The 20,000-nt window shown below is 43.8% G+C and overlaps 3 protein-coding genes across 6 annotated transcripts in view; 1 reads left to right on the top strand and 2 right to left on the bottom strand.

The window, feature by feature from the left end:
• Window positions 1–5,410, bottom strand: part of prrg2 (proline rich Gla (G-carboxyglutamic acid) 2) — an 11,720-nt gene extending 6,310 nt beyond the window's left edge. For both annotated transcript variants that reach the window (XM_083566772.1, XM_083566773.1), the window contains exon 1: window positions 5,147–5,410. The gene's annotated coding sequence lies outside the window, so the exon portion shown is untranslated. The remainder of the gene's footprint in view (window positions 1–5,146) is intronic.
• The window catches only part of LOC310740214 (chaperone Ric-8A), an 83,137-nt gene that overhangs the window by 58,789 nt on the left and 4,348 nt on the right, over window positions 1–20,000 (top strand). The gene's annotated exons all lie outside the window — the stretch shown is intronic.
• On the bottom strand, window positions 10,624–17,779 carry rras (RAS related). 2 transcript variants are annotated; one of them, XR_014537602.1, is made up of 8 exons: window positions 17,508–17,779; window positions 17,067–17,157; window positions 15,288–15,375; window positions 14,107–14,209; window positions 13,832–13,940; window positions 12,846–12,964; window positions 10,821–11,913; window positions 10,624–10,788 (listed from the first exon to the last, which is right to left on the bottom strand). XR_014537602.1 is itself a non-coding variant. In XM_083566779.1 (7 exons), exons 2-7 carry the CDS (start codon window positions 17,151–17,153, stop codon window positions 11,823–11,825), a joined length of 597 nt encoding a protein of 198 aa, XP_083422905.1. In that variant the 5' UTR covers window positions 17,154–17,157; window positions 17,508–17,779; the 3' UTR covers window positions 10,624–11,822. The 2 variants fall into 2 exon arrangements, 1 of the variants encoding a protein (XP_083422905.1); XM_083566779.1 differs by having other exon boundaries at window positions 10,624–11,913.

Here is a 20,000-nt window from a genome sequence, read left to right as displayed (position 1 = left end):
TACACTCTTACACACACTCACACTCACACACACTCTTACTCACACTCACACACACTCTTACTCACACTCTTACTCACACTCACACTCACACTCACACACACTCTTACTCACGTTCACACACACTCTTACTCACGTTCACACACCCTCTTACTTACACTCACACTCACACACACTCTTACTCACACTCACACACACTCTTACTCACACTCACACACACACTCTTACTCACACTCACACACTCTTACTCACACTCACACACTCTTACTCACACTCACACACTCTTACTCACACTCACACACACTCTTACTCACACTCACACACACACTCTTACTCACACTCACACACACTCTTACTCACTTACACTCACACACACTCTTACTCACACTCACACTCACTCTTACTCACGCTCATGCTTACTCACATTCACACACACTCTTACTCAGACTCACACACACTCTTACTTACACTCACACACACTCTTACTCACACTTACACTCACACACTCTTACTCACACTCTTACTCACACTCTTACTCACACTCTTACTCACACTCTTACTCACACTCACACTTGCACTCACACACACTCTTACTCACGTTCACACACACTCTTACTCACGTTCACACACCCTCTTACTTACACTAACACACTCACACACACTCTTACTCACACTCACACACACTCTTACTCACACTCACACACACTCTTACTCACACTCACACACACTCTTACTCACACTCACACACTCTTACACTCACACACTCTTACTCACACTCACACACACTCTTACTCACACTCACACACACACTCTTACTCACTTACACTCACACACACTCTTACTCACACTCACATTTACTCTTACTCACGCTTACTCACATTCACACACACTCTTACTCAGACTCACACACACTCTTACTTACACTCACACACACTCTTACTCACACACTCACACACTCTTACTCACACACACACACACACTCTTACTCACGTTCACACACACACACTCTTACTCACGTTCACACACACTCTTACTCACACTCACAGACACTCTTACTCACACTCACTCACACACTCTTACTCACACTCACACACACTCTTACTCACACTCACACACACTCTTACTCACACTCACACACACACTCTTACTCACGTTCACACACACTCTTACTCACGTTCACACACCCTCTTACTCACAATCACACACCCTCTTACTTACACTAACACACTCTTACTCACGTTCACACACACACTCTTACTCACACTCACACACACACACACTCTTACTCACACTCACACACACACACTCTTACTCACACACACACACACACACACACACTCTTACTCACGTTCACACACACTCTTACTCACGTTCACACACACTCTTACTCACACTCACACACTCTTACTCACGTTCACACACACTCTTACTCACACTCACACACACACACACACTCTTACTCACACTCACACACACACACTCTTACTCACACACACACACACACACTCTTACTCACACTCACACACACACACTCTTACTCACACTCACACACACACTCTTACTCACACTCACACACTCTCTTACACACTCTTACTCACACTCACACACTCTTACTCACACTCACACACACTCTTACTTACACTCACACACACTCTTACTTACACTCACACACACTCTTACTCACGTTCACACACACTCTTACTTACACGAACACACACTCTTACTCACACTCACACACACACTCTTACACTCACTCACACACTCACACACACTCTTACGTTCACACACACACACTCTTACTCACACTCACACACTCTTACTCACACTCACACACACTCTTACTCACACTCACTCTTACTCACACTCACACACACGCTTACTCACGTTCACACACACTCTTACTCACACACACTCTTACTTACACTCACACTCACACAAACTCTTACACACACTCACACTCACACACACTCTTACTTACACTTACACTCACACACACTCTTACTCACACTCACACACACACTCTTATTCACACTCACACACACTTACTCACGTTCACACACTCTTACTCACACACACACACTCTTACTCACGTTCACACACACTCTTACTCACGTTCACACACACTCTTACTCACGTTCACACACACACTCTTACTCACGTTCACACACACTCTTACTCACACTCACACGCACTCTTATTCACACTCACACACACTTACTCACGTTCACACACACTCACACTCACACACACTCTTACTCACGTTCACACACACTCTTACTCACACTCACACACACTCTTACTCACGTTCACACACACTCTTACTCACGTTCACACACACTCTTACTCGCCTTCACACACACTCTTACTCGCCTTCACACACACTCTTACTCGCACTCACACACACTCTTACTCGCACTCACACACACTCTTACTCACACTCACACACACTCTTACTCACACTTACACTCACACACACTCTTACACTCACACACACTCTTACACTCACACACACTCTTACTCACACACACTCTTACTCACACTTACACACACTCTTACTCACACTCACATACACTCTTACTCACACTCACTCTTACTCACACTCACACACTCTTACTCACGTTTACACACACTCTTATTCACACTCACACACACTCGTACTCACACACACTCTTACTCACGTTCACACACACTCTTACTCACGTTCACACACACACTCTTACTCACACTTACACACACTCTTACTCACACTTACACACACTCTTACTCACATTTACACACACTCTTACTCACATTTACACACACTCTTACTCACACTCACACACACTCTTACTCACGTTCACACACACTCTTACTCACACTCACACACACGCTTACTCACACTCACACACACTCTTACTCACGTTCACACACACTCTTACTCACACTCACACACACTCTTACTCACACTCACACACACTCTTACTCACACTCACACACACTCTTACTCACGTTCACACACACTCTTACCCACACTCACACACACACTCTTACTCACACTCACACACACTCTTACTCACACTCACACACACACTCTTACTCACACTCACACACACTCTTACTCACGTTCACACACACTCTTACTCACGTTCACACACACTCTTACTCACGTTCACACACACTCTTACTCACGTTCACACACACTCTTACTCACGTTCACACACACACACACACATTCTTACTTACGTTCACACACACTCTTACCCACGTTCACACACTCTTACTCACGTTCACACACTCTTACTCACGTTCACACACACTCTTACTTACGTTCACACACACTCTTACTCACGTTCACACACACTCTTACTCACGTTCACACACACTCTTACTCACGTTCACACACACTCTTACTCACGTTCACACACTCTTACTCACGTTCACACACACTCTTACTCACGCTCACACACGCTCAGAAAACGTGTTTTATTTTCCAAATAAAAGCTGTAACCTCATCTGGAATAAATGAACAGCATGAACAGAATATTAACAGAATTTCGACAGATTCCTTCATCCAGAGTGACTTCATTTATTCCTTTTATACATGGAGCAGTTGTTGGTCAGGGCCTCGGTGGTGATGGGGTTTTAACTCACAACCTTTCAATCAGAAGTCAACCACCATAACCACTGTGCTCCCACTTGATTCTAAACACTGAATGCAGTTTGTGACAGAAACTTGTTCAAAAGTTTACACCCCCCAAAAACCTGTTATCAAAAAAGAAGGTTTTCTTTTTGTTGCTTAATTAAATTGTTCTTTAATATTTTTCTTGTTCCACTTTCATATGTACTAATTTACTGCACTATCAGAGCTGTCAGTCATCACATTATCCGTATATGTTACACACTATGGCTGCTGTATATTGTACAAAGTTCTAAAGTAACTCTTTATTGTACCTGACGCACAAAACTTTTATTTACACCACTATGCAATCTCACTTTATGTATATCACTGATCTGTCATATAATCTGTATCTCTATTTAATACTCATACTGTCTACATTGTCTCACATTGTCTTGTATAATCTGTTTTTCTCTTGTCTTGTGTGTTTTGTCTCGTATATTCTAAGCTGAATGTATAGTTTTATTCATGTCTGTAAGAGTCACTAAAAGCTGGAACCAAATTTCTTGTGTGTGTCAAGACACTTGGCCAATAAACCTGATTCTGATTCTGATTAATTGTAGTTTCAAATATATATATATTTTTAAATGTATTATTATATATCAAATATATATTTTGTTATTAGTGATTCAAATTAATCATTTAATTTAATTTGACCTGTAAATCATCTGTCACTTCTCTGCTGGTCACTACTGATTCTATTCAATTTATATTGATATTATAACGAGATATATATATATGATATTTTCAAATTAATGATATTTCTATTTTATAATCTTTCCAAATGTGTGTTTTGTTGCAGAATGAAGATAAAATAGAAAAAGTGTGAATTAGGTGAAGAAGAAAATCCTCTTCTAGTTTTATTGTTTTTTTATTCAGTAAAAATAAGTTTGTCAGTGTATAAATTAGTTCCTCTAATGCTGTAGATGTTTAATAACAGAGGAGGAGGACATCTACTGACCATCCAGGAAACCTCTCTCCACTCTAATCATAATAATAATAAATAAGTGAGAGGGACAGAGCAACAAGTAAACATACACACACACACACACACACACACACACACACACACACACACACACACACACACACACACAGTCTCCTGTTGACACAGAGGGGTGTGGCTCTCTCTACACACACAGAAGTAAACCGGACTGTAAACTCAGGAGGCGACACTCTCTCTCTCTCTCTCTCTCTCTCTCTCTCTCTCTCACACACACACACACACACACACACACACACACACACACACACAAACATCTTAAACTGGAAATATTTTATATTATCTGTATTATACACAGCTGTCAGTTACAAAAAGTAAAATTAAACATTTTGGAAGTTGTACCGGAAATATAGAAGGCCAAAGCACACACACACACACACACACACACACACACAAACAAACCAAACACACACTCAAACACAGAGGGTTCGGTTTGATGAATACTGATGATATAAATATTGAATAATAAATAAATAAATAAATGGATTTACCTGGCGCTCAGTTGCGCTGCGAGCTAAAACCAAAGGAGAGAGAGAGAGTGTGTGTGTGTGTGTGTGTGTGTGTGTGTGTGTGTTTGTGTGTTTGTGGTGATCTGCAGGATCTCCGCTTCGCCACTAAAACTCCACTTGGTATGATCCAGAAGCAGAACCAGGTCTGACTTAGAGATTAGACTCGTGAATCAGACACATAACTTTTTTATTTCCCCGGAAACCCACGCACTTAACTGCAGCTCACCTGTTGAAGAACCAGTTTAACCACATACCACACACACACGCGCACACACCCTTCCTCCTCACGGGATCTACCTCTAACCTGGGTGGTGTTGTGACAGAGAGTTCCATCACACTCCTCACACACAGCTGAAGAGTTCCTCTGTTCCAAAGGAGGAACTCTCAGGGTTTCTGTGTAGAATCCTACAACACTTAGGAAGACCAGACCAGAGATGCTCAACATAGAGCATGAAGACAAAATATTCTTATAAACGTTTTAAAGTAATTATGGTGTTTTAAATTACGGTAATCATCAGGACACCAAACGGGACTTTTGCTATGTTTCCACATGGACGGATTTGAAATTCTTAATCGTGACCCGCATATTTGATTTGGCACATGTTTTACGCTGGATAACCTTCATAACACAAACCTCCACTCGGGACCGACACTAAGAGTGACCTGACTTGTGACTCCCTAATGACTGGGTTAATAATAAAGAAGAATCATGGTGGATTTTGTTGGTTGATTTGAGTCTCGCTGCATCAGAAAAACAAATGTTTACTAATTAAAAATAATTTTGCGGTGGAGTTTATCTGTATTTTAGATCTGAGTAAAGAACGACGTTGTGAGTAAATGTGTGTTGCGTTGAAGGTTTTAATTTCACCTCTTTTATATTTATTCATTTAAATTTGTAATAAAAATCTTGTATTGATGAGGGGACAGTCGGAGCGCTGCACAAAGTCTCCTCCAGCACATCCTGAAGATTCTCAACGGAGTTAAGGTCTGGACTCTGTGGTGTTTAATCTATGTGTGAAAATGATCTCATGCTCCCTGAAGCACTCTTTCATGATTTGAGCCTGATGAATCCTGGGATTGTCACCTTGGAATCTGCCTGTGCCACCAGGGAAGGAAAAATCCATTGATGCGTAACCTGGTCATTCATTCTATTCAGGTGGTCCACTAACCTCGTTCTCTGGTCACATACAGTAACGTTACTTAACCGAGACCTGAGCATCTGCAGCATCCCCAGATCACAGCACTGCCCCCACAGGCTCGTACAGCAGGCACCGGGCATGATGGGTACATCAGTTCATCCACCTCTCTTCCGACCCTGATGCACCATCACTCTGGAACAGGGTCAATCTGGACTCATCAGACCACATGACCTTCTTCCATTGCTCCAGTCCAGTCTTTATGCTCCCTAGCAAACTGAAGCCTTTTTTCCAGAGTAGCTTAACTGATCTGTGTTTTTCTGAAAAATTCACAGCTGTTTAGTCCCAATCCCATGAGTTTCACGCACAATGTTTCTTACGATTTGATTTCACCAAACGTTTAAGTGATCGCTGATCACGATCATTCAAGATTTCTATCTGATCACATTTTAATAAAGCGTTGGACAGTACTAGACCCAATTTTAGTAGTTAGGGATCACCTTAGATGTTTTCTTCGCTTGATACATGCCAATAATTTGACCCTTCTGAAACAGATGAACATCGTTTCAACGACCACAGGACCTTCTGACATGGTTGTTCAAGAAATGAGAAGCTGCTCACTGCATCAGTTACAGTTAAATACTTGTTTTCAGCTGAAACATAATCATCTTTGCAGTAATTATCCAATAGGAGACTCTGAACTCTTTGCTTAGTTCAATCCAGGTTGTTGTTTTTTTTTGGACGGGCAGTGTGTATATATGTACACACACACACACGCACACACACACACATAGACACAATATATCATAGCCTACAATATAAATGATTAAACATGTTTTTTTATTTTTGTAGATTCTCCAGTTATACCAGCCAGAAGGTTATACTTCTCTCCTGTTTCTTGTCTGTAGGAGAGAGAACAAGTGAGAGGACGAGGGATTATAGCTGCGTTAACATAAATGATTACACCATTCAGGGATAACATTATCACATTATCACACTGAGTGGTGAAGTGAAGAACACTGATGATCTTCATCATGGCTCCTGTTAGTGGGTGGATTTATTTATTAGGCAGCAGATGAACATTTTGTTCTCAAAGTTGATGTTAGAAGGAAAAATGGGCGAGTGTAAGGATTTGAGCGAGTTTAATAAATTGTGACGTCTAGACGTCTGGGTCAGAGCGTCTCCAAATCTGCAGCTCTTGTGGGATGTTCCTGTCTGCAGTGGTCAGAATCTATCAAAGGTGCTGTTAGATAGTAACAGTGGTGAACTGGAGACCGATGTGGTCCGATCCAACAGACGAGCTCCTGTAGCTCAAACTGCTGAAGAAGTTCATGCTGGTGATGATCGATGGGTCACGACTGTTTCAGCAGCAAAAAGGGACCAACACAATATTAGATATTAGGCAGGAGGTCATAATGTTATGGCTGATTGATGAATATAAATGATAAATGAATAAACGGGGAAACAGGGAGGCAGTAACTTAGTGGTTGAGGAATTAGACTTTGGGTATGGATGTTGTAAATTAAAGTTTAAATCTCAGTCACACCAATCTGCCACTCCTGGGCCCCTGTGCAAGGCCCTTAACCCCATAGCTGCTTATGTGTATGAATGAGAGAACTGTAAGTCGCTCTGGATAAGGGTTTTAAACACTAACGCTGAGCATTTCAATGAGATGTGATGGTCCAAGCAGAGATTTACTCAGAGATCTACTGAAGAACAAAATTATTTACACATCTGTCATCTGAAATCCTGAAGAAAAAGAAAAAAGATGTCTCACACAAAATAATCCAAGTACATTTGTGTGTGTTACCAGTTGACTTAAAGCAGAATAAAGCTCCACACTGAAGCTCTCTCTCTCTATCACTAGGCTAAAGTCAGCTCCACTTTGTTGCTGCTTTTCTGATTGGTCGCTGCTCCTGCTGCCCTGCTCTGATTGGCTGAGAGGGACAGTATGCAGTGCAATAGGAAATTAGAGTGAGCTGAGAGGGAAAGAGCTCAGAGTTTATTGGCCAGTGCAGTGAGGAAGCACTCACAGCTGTGGAGTCAGAGACACGAGTGAAGTCAAAGCTTTTCATCAGACTGCTGCTTTCTTCATTTTGCAACAACTAGGCTGAGGATTTTTTACCACCACACCACACCTCATTTACCACCTCATTTACCACCACACCACACCTCATTTACCACCTCATTTACCACCACACCACACCTCATTTAACACCACACCACACCTCATTTACCACCACACCACACCTCATTTACCACCACACCACACCTCATTTACCACCTCATTTAACACCACACCACACCTCATTTACCACCACACCACACCTCATTTACCACCACACCACACCTCATTTACCACCACACCACACCTCATTTACCACCTCATTTAACACCACACCACACCTCATTTACCACCACACCACACCTCATTTACCACCTCATTTACCACCACACCACACCTCATTCACCACCACACCACACCTCATTCACCACCACACCACACCTCATTCACCACCACACATCTCATCTCATTCACCACCACACATCTCATCTCATCTCATTCACCACCACACCACACCTCATCTCATTCACCACCACACCACACCTCATCTCATTCACCACCACACCACACCTCATCTCATTCACCACACCACACCTCATTCACCACCACACCACACCTCATTCACCACCACACCTCATCTCATTCACCACACCACACCTCATTCACCACCACACCACACCTCATTCACCACACCACACCTCATCTCATTCACCACCACACCACACCTCATCTCATTCACCACCACACCACACCTCACCTCATTCACCACACCTCATTCACCACCACCACACCTCATTCACCACCACCACACCTCATTCACCACCACCACACCTCATTCACCACCACCACACCTCATTCACCACCACACCACACCTCATTCACCACCACACCACACCTCATTTACCACCACACCACACCTCATTCACCACCACACCACACCTCATTTACCACCACACCACACCTCATTCACCACCACACCACACCTCATTTACCACCACACCACACCTCATTCACCACCACACCACACCTCATTCACCACCACACCACACCTCATTCACCACCACACCACACCTCATTCACCACCACACCACACCACACCTCATTTACCACCACACCACCTCATTTAACACCTCATTTAACACCACACCACACCTCATTTACCACCACACCACACCTCATTTACCACCTCATTTACCACCACACCACACCTCATTTACCACCACACCACACCTCATTCACCACCACACCACACCTCATTCACCACCACACCACACCTCATTCACCACCACACCACACCTCATTCACCACACCTCATTCACACCTCATTCACCACCACACCACACCTCATTCACCACACCTCATTCACCACCACACCTCATTTACCACCACACCACACCTCATTCACCACACCTCATTCACCACCACACCTCATTCACCACCACACCTCATTTACCACCACACCACACCTCATTCACCACACCTCATTCACCACACCTCATTCACCACACCTCATTCACCACCACACCACACCTCAGTTACCACCACACCACACCACACCTCATTCACCACACCTCATTCACCACCACACCACACCTCATTCACCACACCTCATTCACCACCACACCACACCTCATTCACCACCACACCACACCTCATTCACCACCACACCACACCTCATTCACCACCACACCACACCTCATTCACCACCACACCACACCTCATTCACCACCACACCACACCTCATTCACCACCACACCTCATTCACCACCACACCCCATTCACCACCACATCATACCCCATTCACCACCACACCTCATTCACCACCACACCACACCTCATTTAACACCACACCACACCTTATTCACCACCACACCATACCCCATTCACCACCACACCTCATTCACCACCACACCATATTCCATTCACCAACCCCCCACACCTCATACACCACACCTCATTCACCACCACACCTCACCTCATTCACCACCACACACAGAAACGAGTGAAATGACAGTGTTTTAAAGTAAATGCCACTTTAATTGTGTACAAAAGTTTTTACATTTATTTCAGTATAAAATAAAAGGTGAATGTTTTTTATAAGAGAAGCCACTGATGCGTTTGAGTCAAGCGAGTGAAATAATACAGACCTGTACTGCATGGAGCATTAATACCACTAACAATCACACACACACACACACACACACACACACACACAACTCTAAGCTACAGGCTGCTTGATGTAAAGTTTGAAATGACTATGTGTGTGTGTGTGTGTGTGTGTGTGTGTGTGTGTGTGTGTGTGTGTGTGTGTGTGTGTGTACATCGCCCTCTGCTGGGGGAAGAGCAGTGCAGCAGCTGACAGTTTTTTTTATTTCTTCAAAGCACAAACAGTAAAGACTTCTATTAATTCATTAAAGGAGTACCTGCAAACACACACACACACACACACACACACACACACACACACAAAAGCCCAACCCTGTGTACAATACTACATTAAACTGGTTTAGTGTTAAACTACTGTTGCGTAATGAAAAGGCGTGTAAACGGTAACTGGAGCGTTCAGTTCAACACCACTTCATCTCATCATTAACATCAGGAATATAAACATACACACACACACACACTGATGTATGGGAGGAACTGGGAGGGAACACTGCAGGACTGATTGATAAATACTGGTTTTAAACTCTCCAATGGTGTAATACTCAAATGAGTAAAAAAGGAATTACGTGCACGCACACACACACACGCACACACACACACACACACACACACACACACACACACACACACACACACACACATGCTCAGTTTCTTCTCCCAACATCTGTGTACAGGTTTTATAGGACTGCAGGAAGTAACTGAGGAACTGATGAAACCTTGGGCTTCTCTCACACACACACACACACACACACAGCATGAAGTTACTGAACATTCACCTGCTGCTTGTTTCTCACGACGTATATTTTATTCCTGAAATGTAGATAAGAAGGAAAATGACAGTTTAGATTGGAACACACTGATTATTGTGGGGTTATAACAACCTGCTCACGAAGTATTACAGCACTCGCTTCTAACCTGCAGTGTGCTGCTCTGATCTCTCCACTGTGTGTGTGTGTGTGTGTGTGTGTGTGTGTGTACACATGAATAGACACACACACAGTTTAAATAGCTCTGTGCATCGTTGCTCACTACACTGCTGTACACACACTCAAACATTAAAACCTATAAACTAATCATATCAAATAAAAAGATATACTTTAAAATGTACTTAATGTAAAAAAAAAAAAGTGCAGAATGAAAAATAGATATATGTTTAAACACCTTTGCTCCATCATGATAACACACTCCTGACTGACAAAACACACACACACACACACACACACAGGCACCAGACTCTTGAATGAGGGGGATTTGGGGCTTCAGTCTCCATGGCGACAGTGGGTGTAGGTGATCAGAGGATGGTGCAGGGACATCCACTGCTCTTCTGCTTCCTCCCAGAGTGATTCGCAAGCTGAGGAGGACATTCTGTCTCCTGGAACTTTCTATACGCAAGAGAGAGAGAAACCATGAGGAAGTTGGTGACGTGGTGTTCTATATAAACCCTGCACATCTACTGTACACTCGAACATCAGCAGCGTGGCTCCACTTACACTGTGTAGGAACTAAACTGAGGGGATGACGAGTGTTACGTACACAAAATTCACGGTTCGGTTCATACCTCGATTTTTAAATCACAGTTACGTACTGTGTGTGTGTGTGTGTGTGTGTGTGTGTGTGTGTGAGTGAGATCTCTGTGAGGTATGAGTTGAGATTTTTGCTTTGCTGTGGTGTAGAAACGACTGATGGGTGTGATTGTTTTGAGTGACTCCTCAGACGTGTGTGTGTGTGTGTGTGTGTGTGTGTGTGTGTGTGTGTGTGTGTGTGTGTGTGTGAGTGAGAGACGGGGGGGGTGTTTCGAATAAATAAAATGTACGCAATAAAAATATTATACTAATTAAATTGAGTAATCAATTAATAAAAGTTAAATTGATTCAATATATTATTAAATAAATGGACATTTGTAATTAAATAGTTTACATTAGTTGGAACCCATTTGGTTAAAACAGATGTGTATACAAGTGTGTGTGTGTTTTACATTTAATATTTACTATATTAAAGATGTATTTATTCCTTCCATCCTTCATTCATTCACTCCCTCGATATGTGGAATTGTCAGGATTTTCTCCTTTTGAGAAATTCCTGAAGCTGGTTATAAAATGTGTGTAAATGTGTTTCACCAAACACTACAAAGTGTATTTCCAGTACACACACCGACACTACACAAATGTGTGTAGTGTTACACCACTAATATATATTATTATTATTATTGCTGTGGTTGAATTTAGTTTTTTTTACGTGACAAAGTTTAATTATCTAAGGCCCAACTCAGTATAAACACGTGACAGTAAGCGTCTCTGGCTGTGATGTATCGTACCTTATTGCTCGCACCACCTCCAGAAAAGCCTCGTCCACGTTATAGCGGTTTTTTGCTGATGACTCCATATAGTGGATCCGGTTCTCTTTGGCAAAAGACATGGCCTCTTCTCTCGAAACCTAGAAACAACCAACAGTATTATCACAGCATTAAAAGATGTTCAGGTTGCACACGATGCACTTTATGTTTATGCACTTTAGTCCTAAACTCTGCGGCGCGTGACGTAGCCCTGCGGCGCGTGACGTAGCCCTGCGGCGCGTGACGTAGCCCTGCGGCGCGTGACGTAGCCCTGCGGCGCGTGACGTAGCCCTGCGGCGCGTGACGTAGCCCTGCGGCGCGTGACGTAGCCCTGCGGCGCGTGACGTAGCCCTGCGGCGCGTGACGTAGCCCTGAGGCGCGTGACGTAGCCCTGCGGCGCGTGACGTAGCCCTGCGGCGCGTGACGTAGCCCTGCGGCGCGTGACGTAGCCCTGCGGCGCGTGACGTAGCCCTGAGGCGCGTGACGTAGCCCTGCGGCGCGTGACGTAGCCCTGCGGCGCGTGACGTAGCCCTGCGGCGCGTGACGTAGCCCTGAGGCGCGTGACGTAGCCCTGAGGCGCGTGACGTAGCCCTGAGGCGCGTGACGTAGCTCTGGGGCGCGTGACGTAGCCCTGAGGCGCGTGACGTAGCTCTGGGGCGCGTGACGTAGCTCTGAGGCGTCCACACCTCCACACGTCTATTACATTATATTACACACAAACTCTCCAGAAATATCTCCAGTACTGATATATACACTGTAAAACAACCCAGAGGTGGTGAGGAGAAAGGAAGGAACCTAAAAGAGAACCTGTCGTTGTCTGGGTGACACCAGACAGCTGTGTTAATCTTCTGAACTTTGTACTACAGAGTCAGTGATAAATGTGTAACCAGGAACTTTATGAGTGTAAAGATTAAGTTATTAAGGTCATAAAGTCTCCTTATCATATTATTACTCTCCACTTGACTTACCACTCTGTTCTGCTCCAGATCAGACTTGTTGCCTACGAGCACCATGGGGAAATCATCTCGATCTTTAACCCTCAGGATCTGAGTGTGTAACTTCTGGATTTCGTTGTAGCTGTAAGGGAGCGATGGGAACAGATCAGAGCTGCAGCACAGAGAGGGGCTTATAACACCACCACCACCACCACCACCACCACCACCAGCCTGAGCTCACTGCCCCACAGTGCTCTACTGACATCTCTCTCTCACACACACACACACACACACACACACACACCTACCTTCCACTGTCATTTAAAGCAAACACCAGTAGGAAACCTTCTCCTGAACGCATGTACTGCTCCCTCATCGCCCCAAACTCTTCTTGACCTGCTGTGTCCAAAACTAACACACACACACACACACACACACACACACATCAAAATAAACCATGTGTCGTATTTAATAGTCACTAAAATCACATGCTAACGTCATCAAACAACAAAAAGGTGCAGAAATGTGAACCCCATGGACATGGAAATTAATACGAATATTAATGATTATTCAAATTAGGAGACGTCCTCCTCATCTCTATCTCTATCTCTAATATGTCTGGCGTTAGTGTACATAGCTAGCCGTTTAGCTTGTTCATATCCTTACAGATTTATTACCTGTCAGGATACAAAATACAACGTTACCATGACAACTCATTTCTATTAGTTGCTAACACTAGTTACACACCTAGCTGGCTAGCCTCGGGGCTTCTGCAGGTCTCACCAAGTCACATTTACGACTTTAAGACCATTAAGAACGAAATTGAAGATCTGTATCACGGCATCAAAAACACACACACACACACACACACACACACAAACGTGTTGGTAGAAACTGGCCTTAACAGAGCTCTACATGAATTTTTTCAAGCCAAATAAAGCTAAAGTCGCAGTTTCCCATCGCTGAAAACTGAAATCCAAGAGAGATTCACACCAATAAAAGCTGATTGGCTGTCACATGTGGGCCTCATTTGTAGTCATCATACAGCGAATTATATTTGGACTAGCGAAAGAATGATCTACAACCCCACAGCAACTAACAAAATAAAACCCTGTGAAGTGCTGCAGGAGCGTTTCAATGAGCATCAGAGGAGTTACAGGGACATCAGAAAATTAAAACCCGTTTCAGATTATTGAAGATTTAAAACAGGCCTAAATTTAAGGCCCAAAATTTAGATTTTTAAATTGTAAACTTTTTAAGACTCTGTGGATGTTTAGTGTAGAGGTTTCTGTCAATTGGTTTACACGGATGATTAGGGATCGTTTCCTGCTCATTTGCATACTGTCTGACATCACAATTGGAGAACCTGCTAAACCTCTGATTACAGGTTAGTAGAAAAACGTCAGTGTTAGGAATGGTCAACCTTAATTCTCTCACACACACACACACACACACACACACACTCAGAACATGAGCAGCACAGACGTACTGTCTAGTCGGGTCTCCTTCCCGTCCACGGTGCAGATCTTGGTGTACGAGTCCTCGATGGTGGGGTCGTAGTCAGACACGAAGTACGACTGTGTGACAGGAAGAAGAGACGTTACAGCGATCAGCGTGTCCCTGTGTCTCTCACAACAACAGACTGCAGAGCTCAGGCATGAGAGAACATGTCAACAAAACACACCTTCTACAGCATTCTCTCTCACACACACACACACACACACACAGAACTGAGATCCTGTACACAGTGTGTGTGTGAGTGATGATAGTAAAATGGGCAGGTGTGTCAGTACTGTAGGACACCAGGATCATTATTGATTAAAATGGATGTTTAGAGACTTCATGAATCTGTGACTGAGTAGAAGCAGCTGAATTAACATTAAGAATACGGACAGGACACTTACATGTGCCTGTGAAGGTTCTCGGTCATCCAGGTGCAGTTCTGTGGAAGGTGAGTCATGTCAGATGGACTTCTATCTGGACTGAAGAAACTGCTCAGATTCGTAGTGAAACATTTTGATCTCACCAGATAGAAGTCCTGATGACGTGACTTAACTTCCAGATTAACATGTAAGACAGGACAAATGATGAAAAAGGACGAAACTAGAAGAAGAGAATGAGAATTTTTCCCTCATGTTCTGCGTTTATGGTCGTTGTTGATCATCATAGTTCTTTAAAACCTCAGTGGTTCTGCAGATCATTTCAATCCTGCATCATATCTTCTGAAACCTTGAGCACGTTCTGAGGGTTAATAAAGAAGTGTGCACTTTCACCAGCCCTGCCCTGTGAGATCAGGAACACACTGCAGCCGTACACAGCAGATGATGACGTGAAAATTCACACCGTGTCTGATTTGAATGTCTGCTTCCTGATCTTAGTTCCTCAAACTTACAGCTTCAGATCCGTTTCAGGCTGGAGAACGAGTGGATGGAAACTCTGTAAGAATCTAGGAGAAGATCTGCGTTCCTGAACACTAAACCACCACCATCACACACAAACACAGTTCCAGACCAAGAACAACAGCTCAGTGATCTCAGGAGACTCCACACCTCCACATACCTGATTCATCAGCAGCTCAACACACCCTGCCTTACCTGAGCCATGAGCGAGCACACACACACACACACACACACACACACACACACACACACACACACACACACACACCATCTTTTAAGAGTTGCGCCACAACCTAGCAGCTGAGTTCTGCATTCGGATTGGTCCGGATGTGTTGATTACTTATCATTAGCGTTTCCATAGCAACTGTTCTTCCACAGAGAAACTCCTCATTGATAAACATCTCTGACATGGTGAACTTTCTATAAAGTGCAGTTTATTTACGTACATGAAACAAGTCTCCGGTTTCAGAAGTAAAGCTGTGGGACAGAAGACGTTTTCACGACAGGAGACGTTGTAGAGAGAGAACAGAGCGAGAGCGGCAAGAGAACCAGCTGCTATGACCTACATCTTCACTGACGTTCCATCAGAACTGTAGCAGATCTGCGAGCGATGGCAAATTGCTGTGTTGTAAGAAGAATAAAACACACTGAAACACCTGGGTGTCTGATATCTATTAGATCAGACATGAGGAACCTGGAGAAACATCTAAAACTGTAGAAGAATCAGATCAGTGTGGACTTCACACAGAGGACTGTGACCCTGAGATGGGAATGTTGGGAATGTTAGGAATGTCAGTGTGTGTGTGTGTGTGTGTGTGTGTGTGTGTGTGTGTGTGTGTGTGTGTGTGTGTTTAATCTTTAGCATTTACCTGGATGAACTGGATGGTGAGGGCGCTTTTCCCCACACCTCCTCCACCCACCACCACCAGCTTGTATCTCTCATCTTCTGACGACATTCTTCTGCACAAGAAAGAAAAATACACATATACTCCATTAAAACCCATTCGCCTGTAACTCGACCAAAAACAGGTCCAAAAACATGGCCGTAATGCGATGAAATGTGGAGTAAAGCCCGAGCTGAAAGCTCCTTTAGCGCTCCACCAAGTTCTCCTCCTCAGATTCTCCTCAGATTCTCCTCAGATTAGCCTGTTAGCACTCCGAGCTCAACATGTCTGAATGTGAGCTCAGCCTCGCTGCACGCGCTCAGACCTGCTCCCGCGCTGGACCTCAGTGAGATTGAGGAGATCCAGAAGATCTGGACAAATAAATAAATAAATAAATGAAAGGAGAAGATGATAGAGAGGTGTTACCTTCTTCCCGCCGCCTGCTCGGATGTTAGCCTGATTAGCTTCTGCCCAAGTTGGCGAGAGGAAAAGTGAGTTAAAGAGTTAAAGTTACAGTGAGGAAGAAGAGCAGAAGAGCGAGCAGAGCTGCTGAACTTCCTTCCTGCTCAATGTTCTTCACAGATCACAGGAGCTCACACCCAACTACCATGTTTAATACCGAGAGAAATCAAAGTTCCGGAGATCTCAGGAATGTGTGTGTGTGTGTGTGTTTTTCATGTCCAGAGGCAACTTTGTTCTTTCTGTTCACGGTTGCCAGATTGCTTATAATCACCTCCAACATGACCCTCCGGATGAAGAATCAGCACTCTTGTGAGCATAGTGTGTGATGTGTCTCAGATGGTCCTCATTTCATCATCATCATCATCATCATCATCATCATCATCATCATGAGTGTGGTGTGTGTGAGAGATGTGTCTCAGACCGTTCCTCTTCATCATCTTTATCATCATCCTCATCGCTGTCATTGTGAGTGTTGTGTGTGACATGTCTCAGATGGTTCCTCTTTTTCATCATTATCATCTTCTTCATCATCATGTACTTCATCATCATCGTAATTGTGAGCATGCTGTGTGTGATGTGTTTCTCAGACAGGTCCTCGTCATCATAATCTTCTTCATCTTCATCAGCAGCACTCTCAGATGAAGGTGTGTATGAGATCTGGAATCCAGTTCACTCTGCTTGTATCTGCAGTCTGACCCAACACACACCATCACGCACACACCATCACACACCATCACACACCATCACACACTCATACTAACACTCAGGAATACAGGACTTCATTCTCCCTGTGTGATGATGATGATGATGATGAAGCTGGTGAGACTCTGGGAGACAGTGTTGGGGGGTGTCCCTCAGGTGGACATGACTTGGACTGCAGTAAACTAACAACTAATCACATCTGACAATTAAATGTTTGTTCGTGTATCATAAATTGTAAATCATGTGATTATTCTCATGTGATGGATAGAAGAACGCTGAGGATGGAGACACCAGGAAGGAGGAAAAGAGGAAGAGCAAGGAGGAGGTTTATGGATGTGGTGAGGGAAGACATGCAGGTAGTTGGTGTGAAAGGGGCAGATATAGAGGACATGGGGGATGGAGACGGATGATCCTCTGTGGCGCCCCCTAATGGTAGCAGCCGAAAGAAGAAGAAGAAGAAAAAGATTCTCATGTGATTATTAAATATTAAAGATAGAAGACTGAACTTTTACCTCAGTAATAAAAATAAGAATAATGTTTATAAACCTCAAGTCCTGTTTGAAGATTATTAAATATTCATCAAATAAAATTTTTCTCTAAATATTAAACTCTAGCAGGGTTAAAGGCGTGTTTTCAGTTCACGACTGATGATGGTTACACACACACACACACACACACACACACACACACACACACACACACCAGTCCTGTGTGTAATAATCAATATGAGTGGATGTGTAAACAGCTGATCAGTTATGCACTTAAGTCCTGGGACTGTGTAATCGCTATTCTGTTATTATGAGCGGTTGCTATGGTAACTCGTATCTGATCAGTGTATGGAGTAATTAGCATTTAAATTCTGATCTACAGGTACATATTTAAAATTCTTTATTGGAACTTCGAGGTGGTAACTGAATGTTTACAGCTCTAAGTTACTGATCAGAAGGTCAGAGGTTCGAGTCCCAACACCACCACACTGCTACTTGAGAAAGGCCCTCACCGCTCTCTGCTCTAGGGGGCGCTGTATCATGGCTGACCCAGTTTCCTAACATGGGGAAATGAGAAGAATTTCACTATGCTGTAACGTACAAACAAACAACAGACTTTCACGTGAGCACTGCTGTCTTCACTCCTATTAGTAGTCTCTTCACCAGCAGCTAATTTGCGTACACATTTCTCAACATGTTTGTGACGGTGAAGACGTGGACATCGAGTCGCTGATGGTCACTGTTCCTCACATCACAGGAGCTCTCAGTGATCATAAACGTTCACTCAGAACATTTTTCAACACACTCATATTGAGTCGCTGATGGTCACTGCTCCTAGCTGATGGTCACTGGTCCAAGCTGATGGTCACTGGTCCTAGCTGATGGTCACTGCTCCTAGCTGATGGTCACTGCTCCTAGCTGATGGTCACTGTTCCTCACATCACAGGAGCTCTCAGTGATCATAAACGTTCACTCAGAACATTTTTCAACACACTCATATTGAGTCGCTGATGGTCACTGCTCCTAGCTGATGGTCACTGGTCCAAGCTGATGGTCACTGCTCCTAGCTGATGGTCACTGGTCCTAGCTGATGGTCACTGCTCCTAGCTGATGGTCACTGGTCCTAGCTGATGGTCACTGCTCCTAGTGGACGTCTTCAGTAAACACTGCAGTGGAACAGAGATCTGAAATTTCTGCTGTTTCCAGAAATGCTTGCTTTTCAGATCTGACAGGGTCTGAGGTGACACCTCGCTGCTTTATCACAGGT

The sequence above is a fragment of the Silurus aristotelis genome, assembly GCF_946808225.1.
Source record: "Silurus aristotelis genome assembly, chromosome: 17".
Lineage (NCBI taxonomy): Eukaryota > Metazoa > Chordata > Actinopteri > Siluriformes > Siluridae > Silurus > Silurus aristotelis.
Note: the sequence above shows the minus strand (reverse complement) of the source record. Positions and strands in the feature narration are given on the sequence as shown.

What these genes read in the sequence shown, in the direction of transcription:
- rras (XM_083566779.1), bottom strand. Translation starts at nt 17,153, where the DNA reads ATGTCGTCAGAAGATGAGAGATACAAGCTGGTGGTGGTGGGTGGAGGA. An exon ending in TCACCATCCAGTTCATCCAG is followed by an intron (nt 15,376 to 17,066) that starts GTAAATGCTAAA and finishes CCTGTCACACAG; the next exon opens with TCGTACTTCGTGTCTGACTA. An exon ending in GAAGGAGACCCGACTAGACA is followed by an intron (nt 14,210 to 15,287) that starts GTACGTCTGTGC and finishes TGTGTGTGTTAG; the next exon opens with TTTTGGACACAGCAGGTCAA.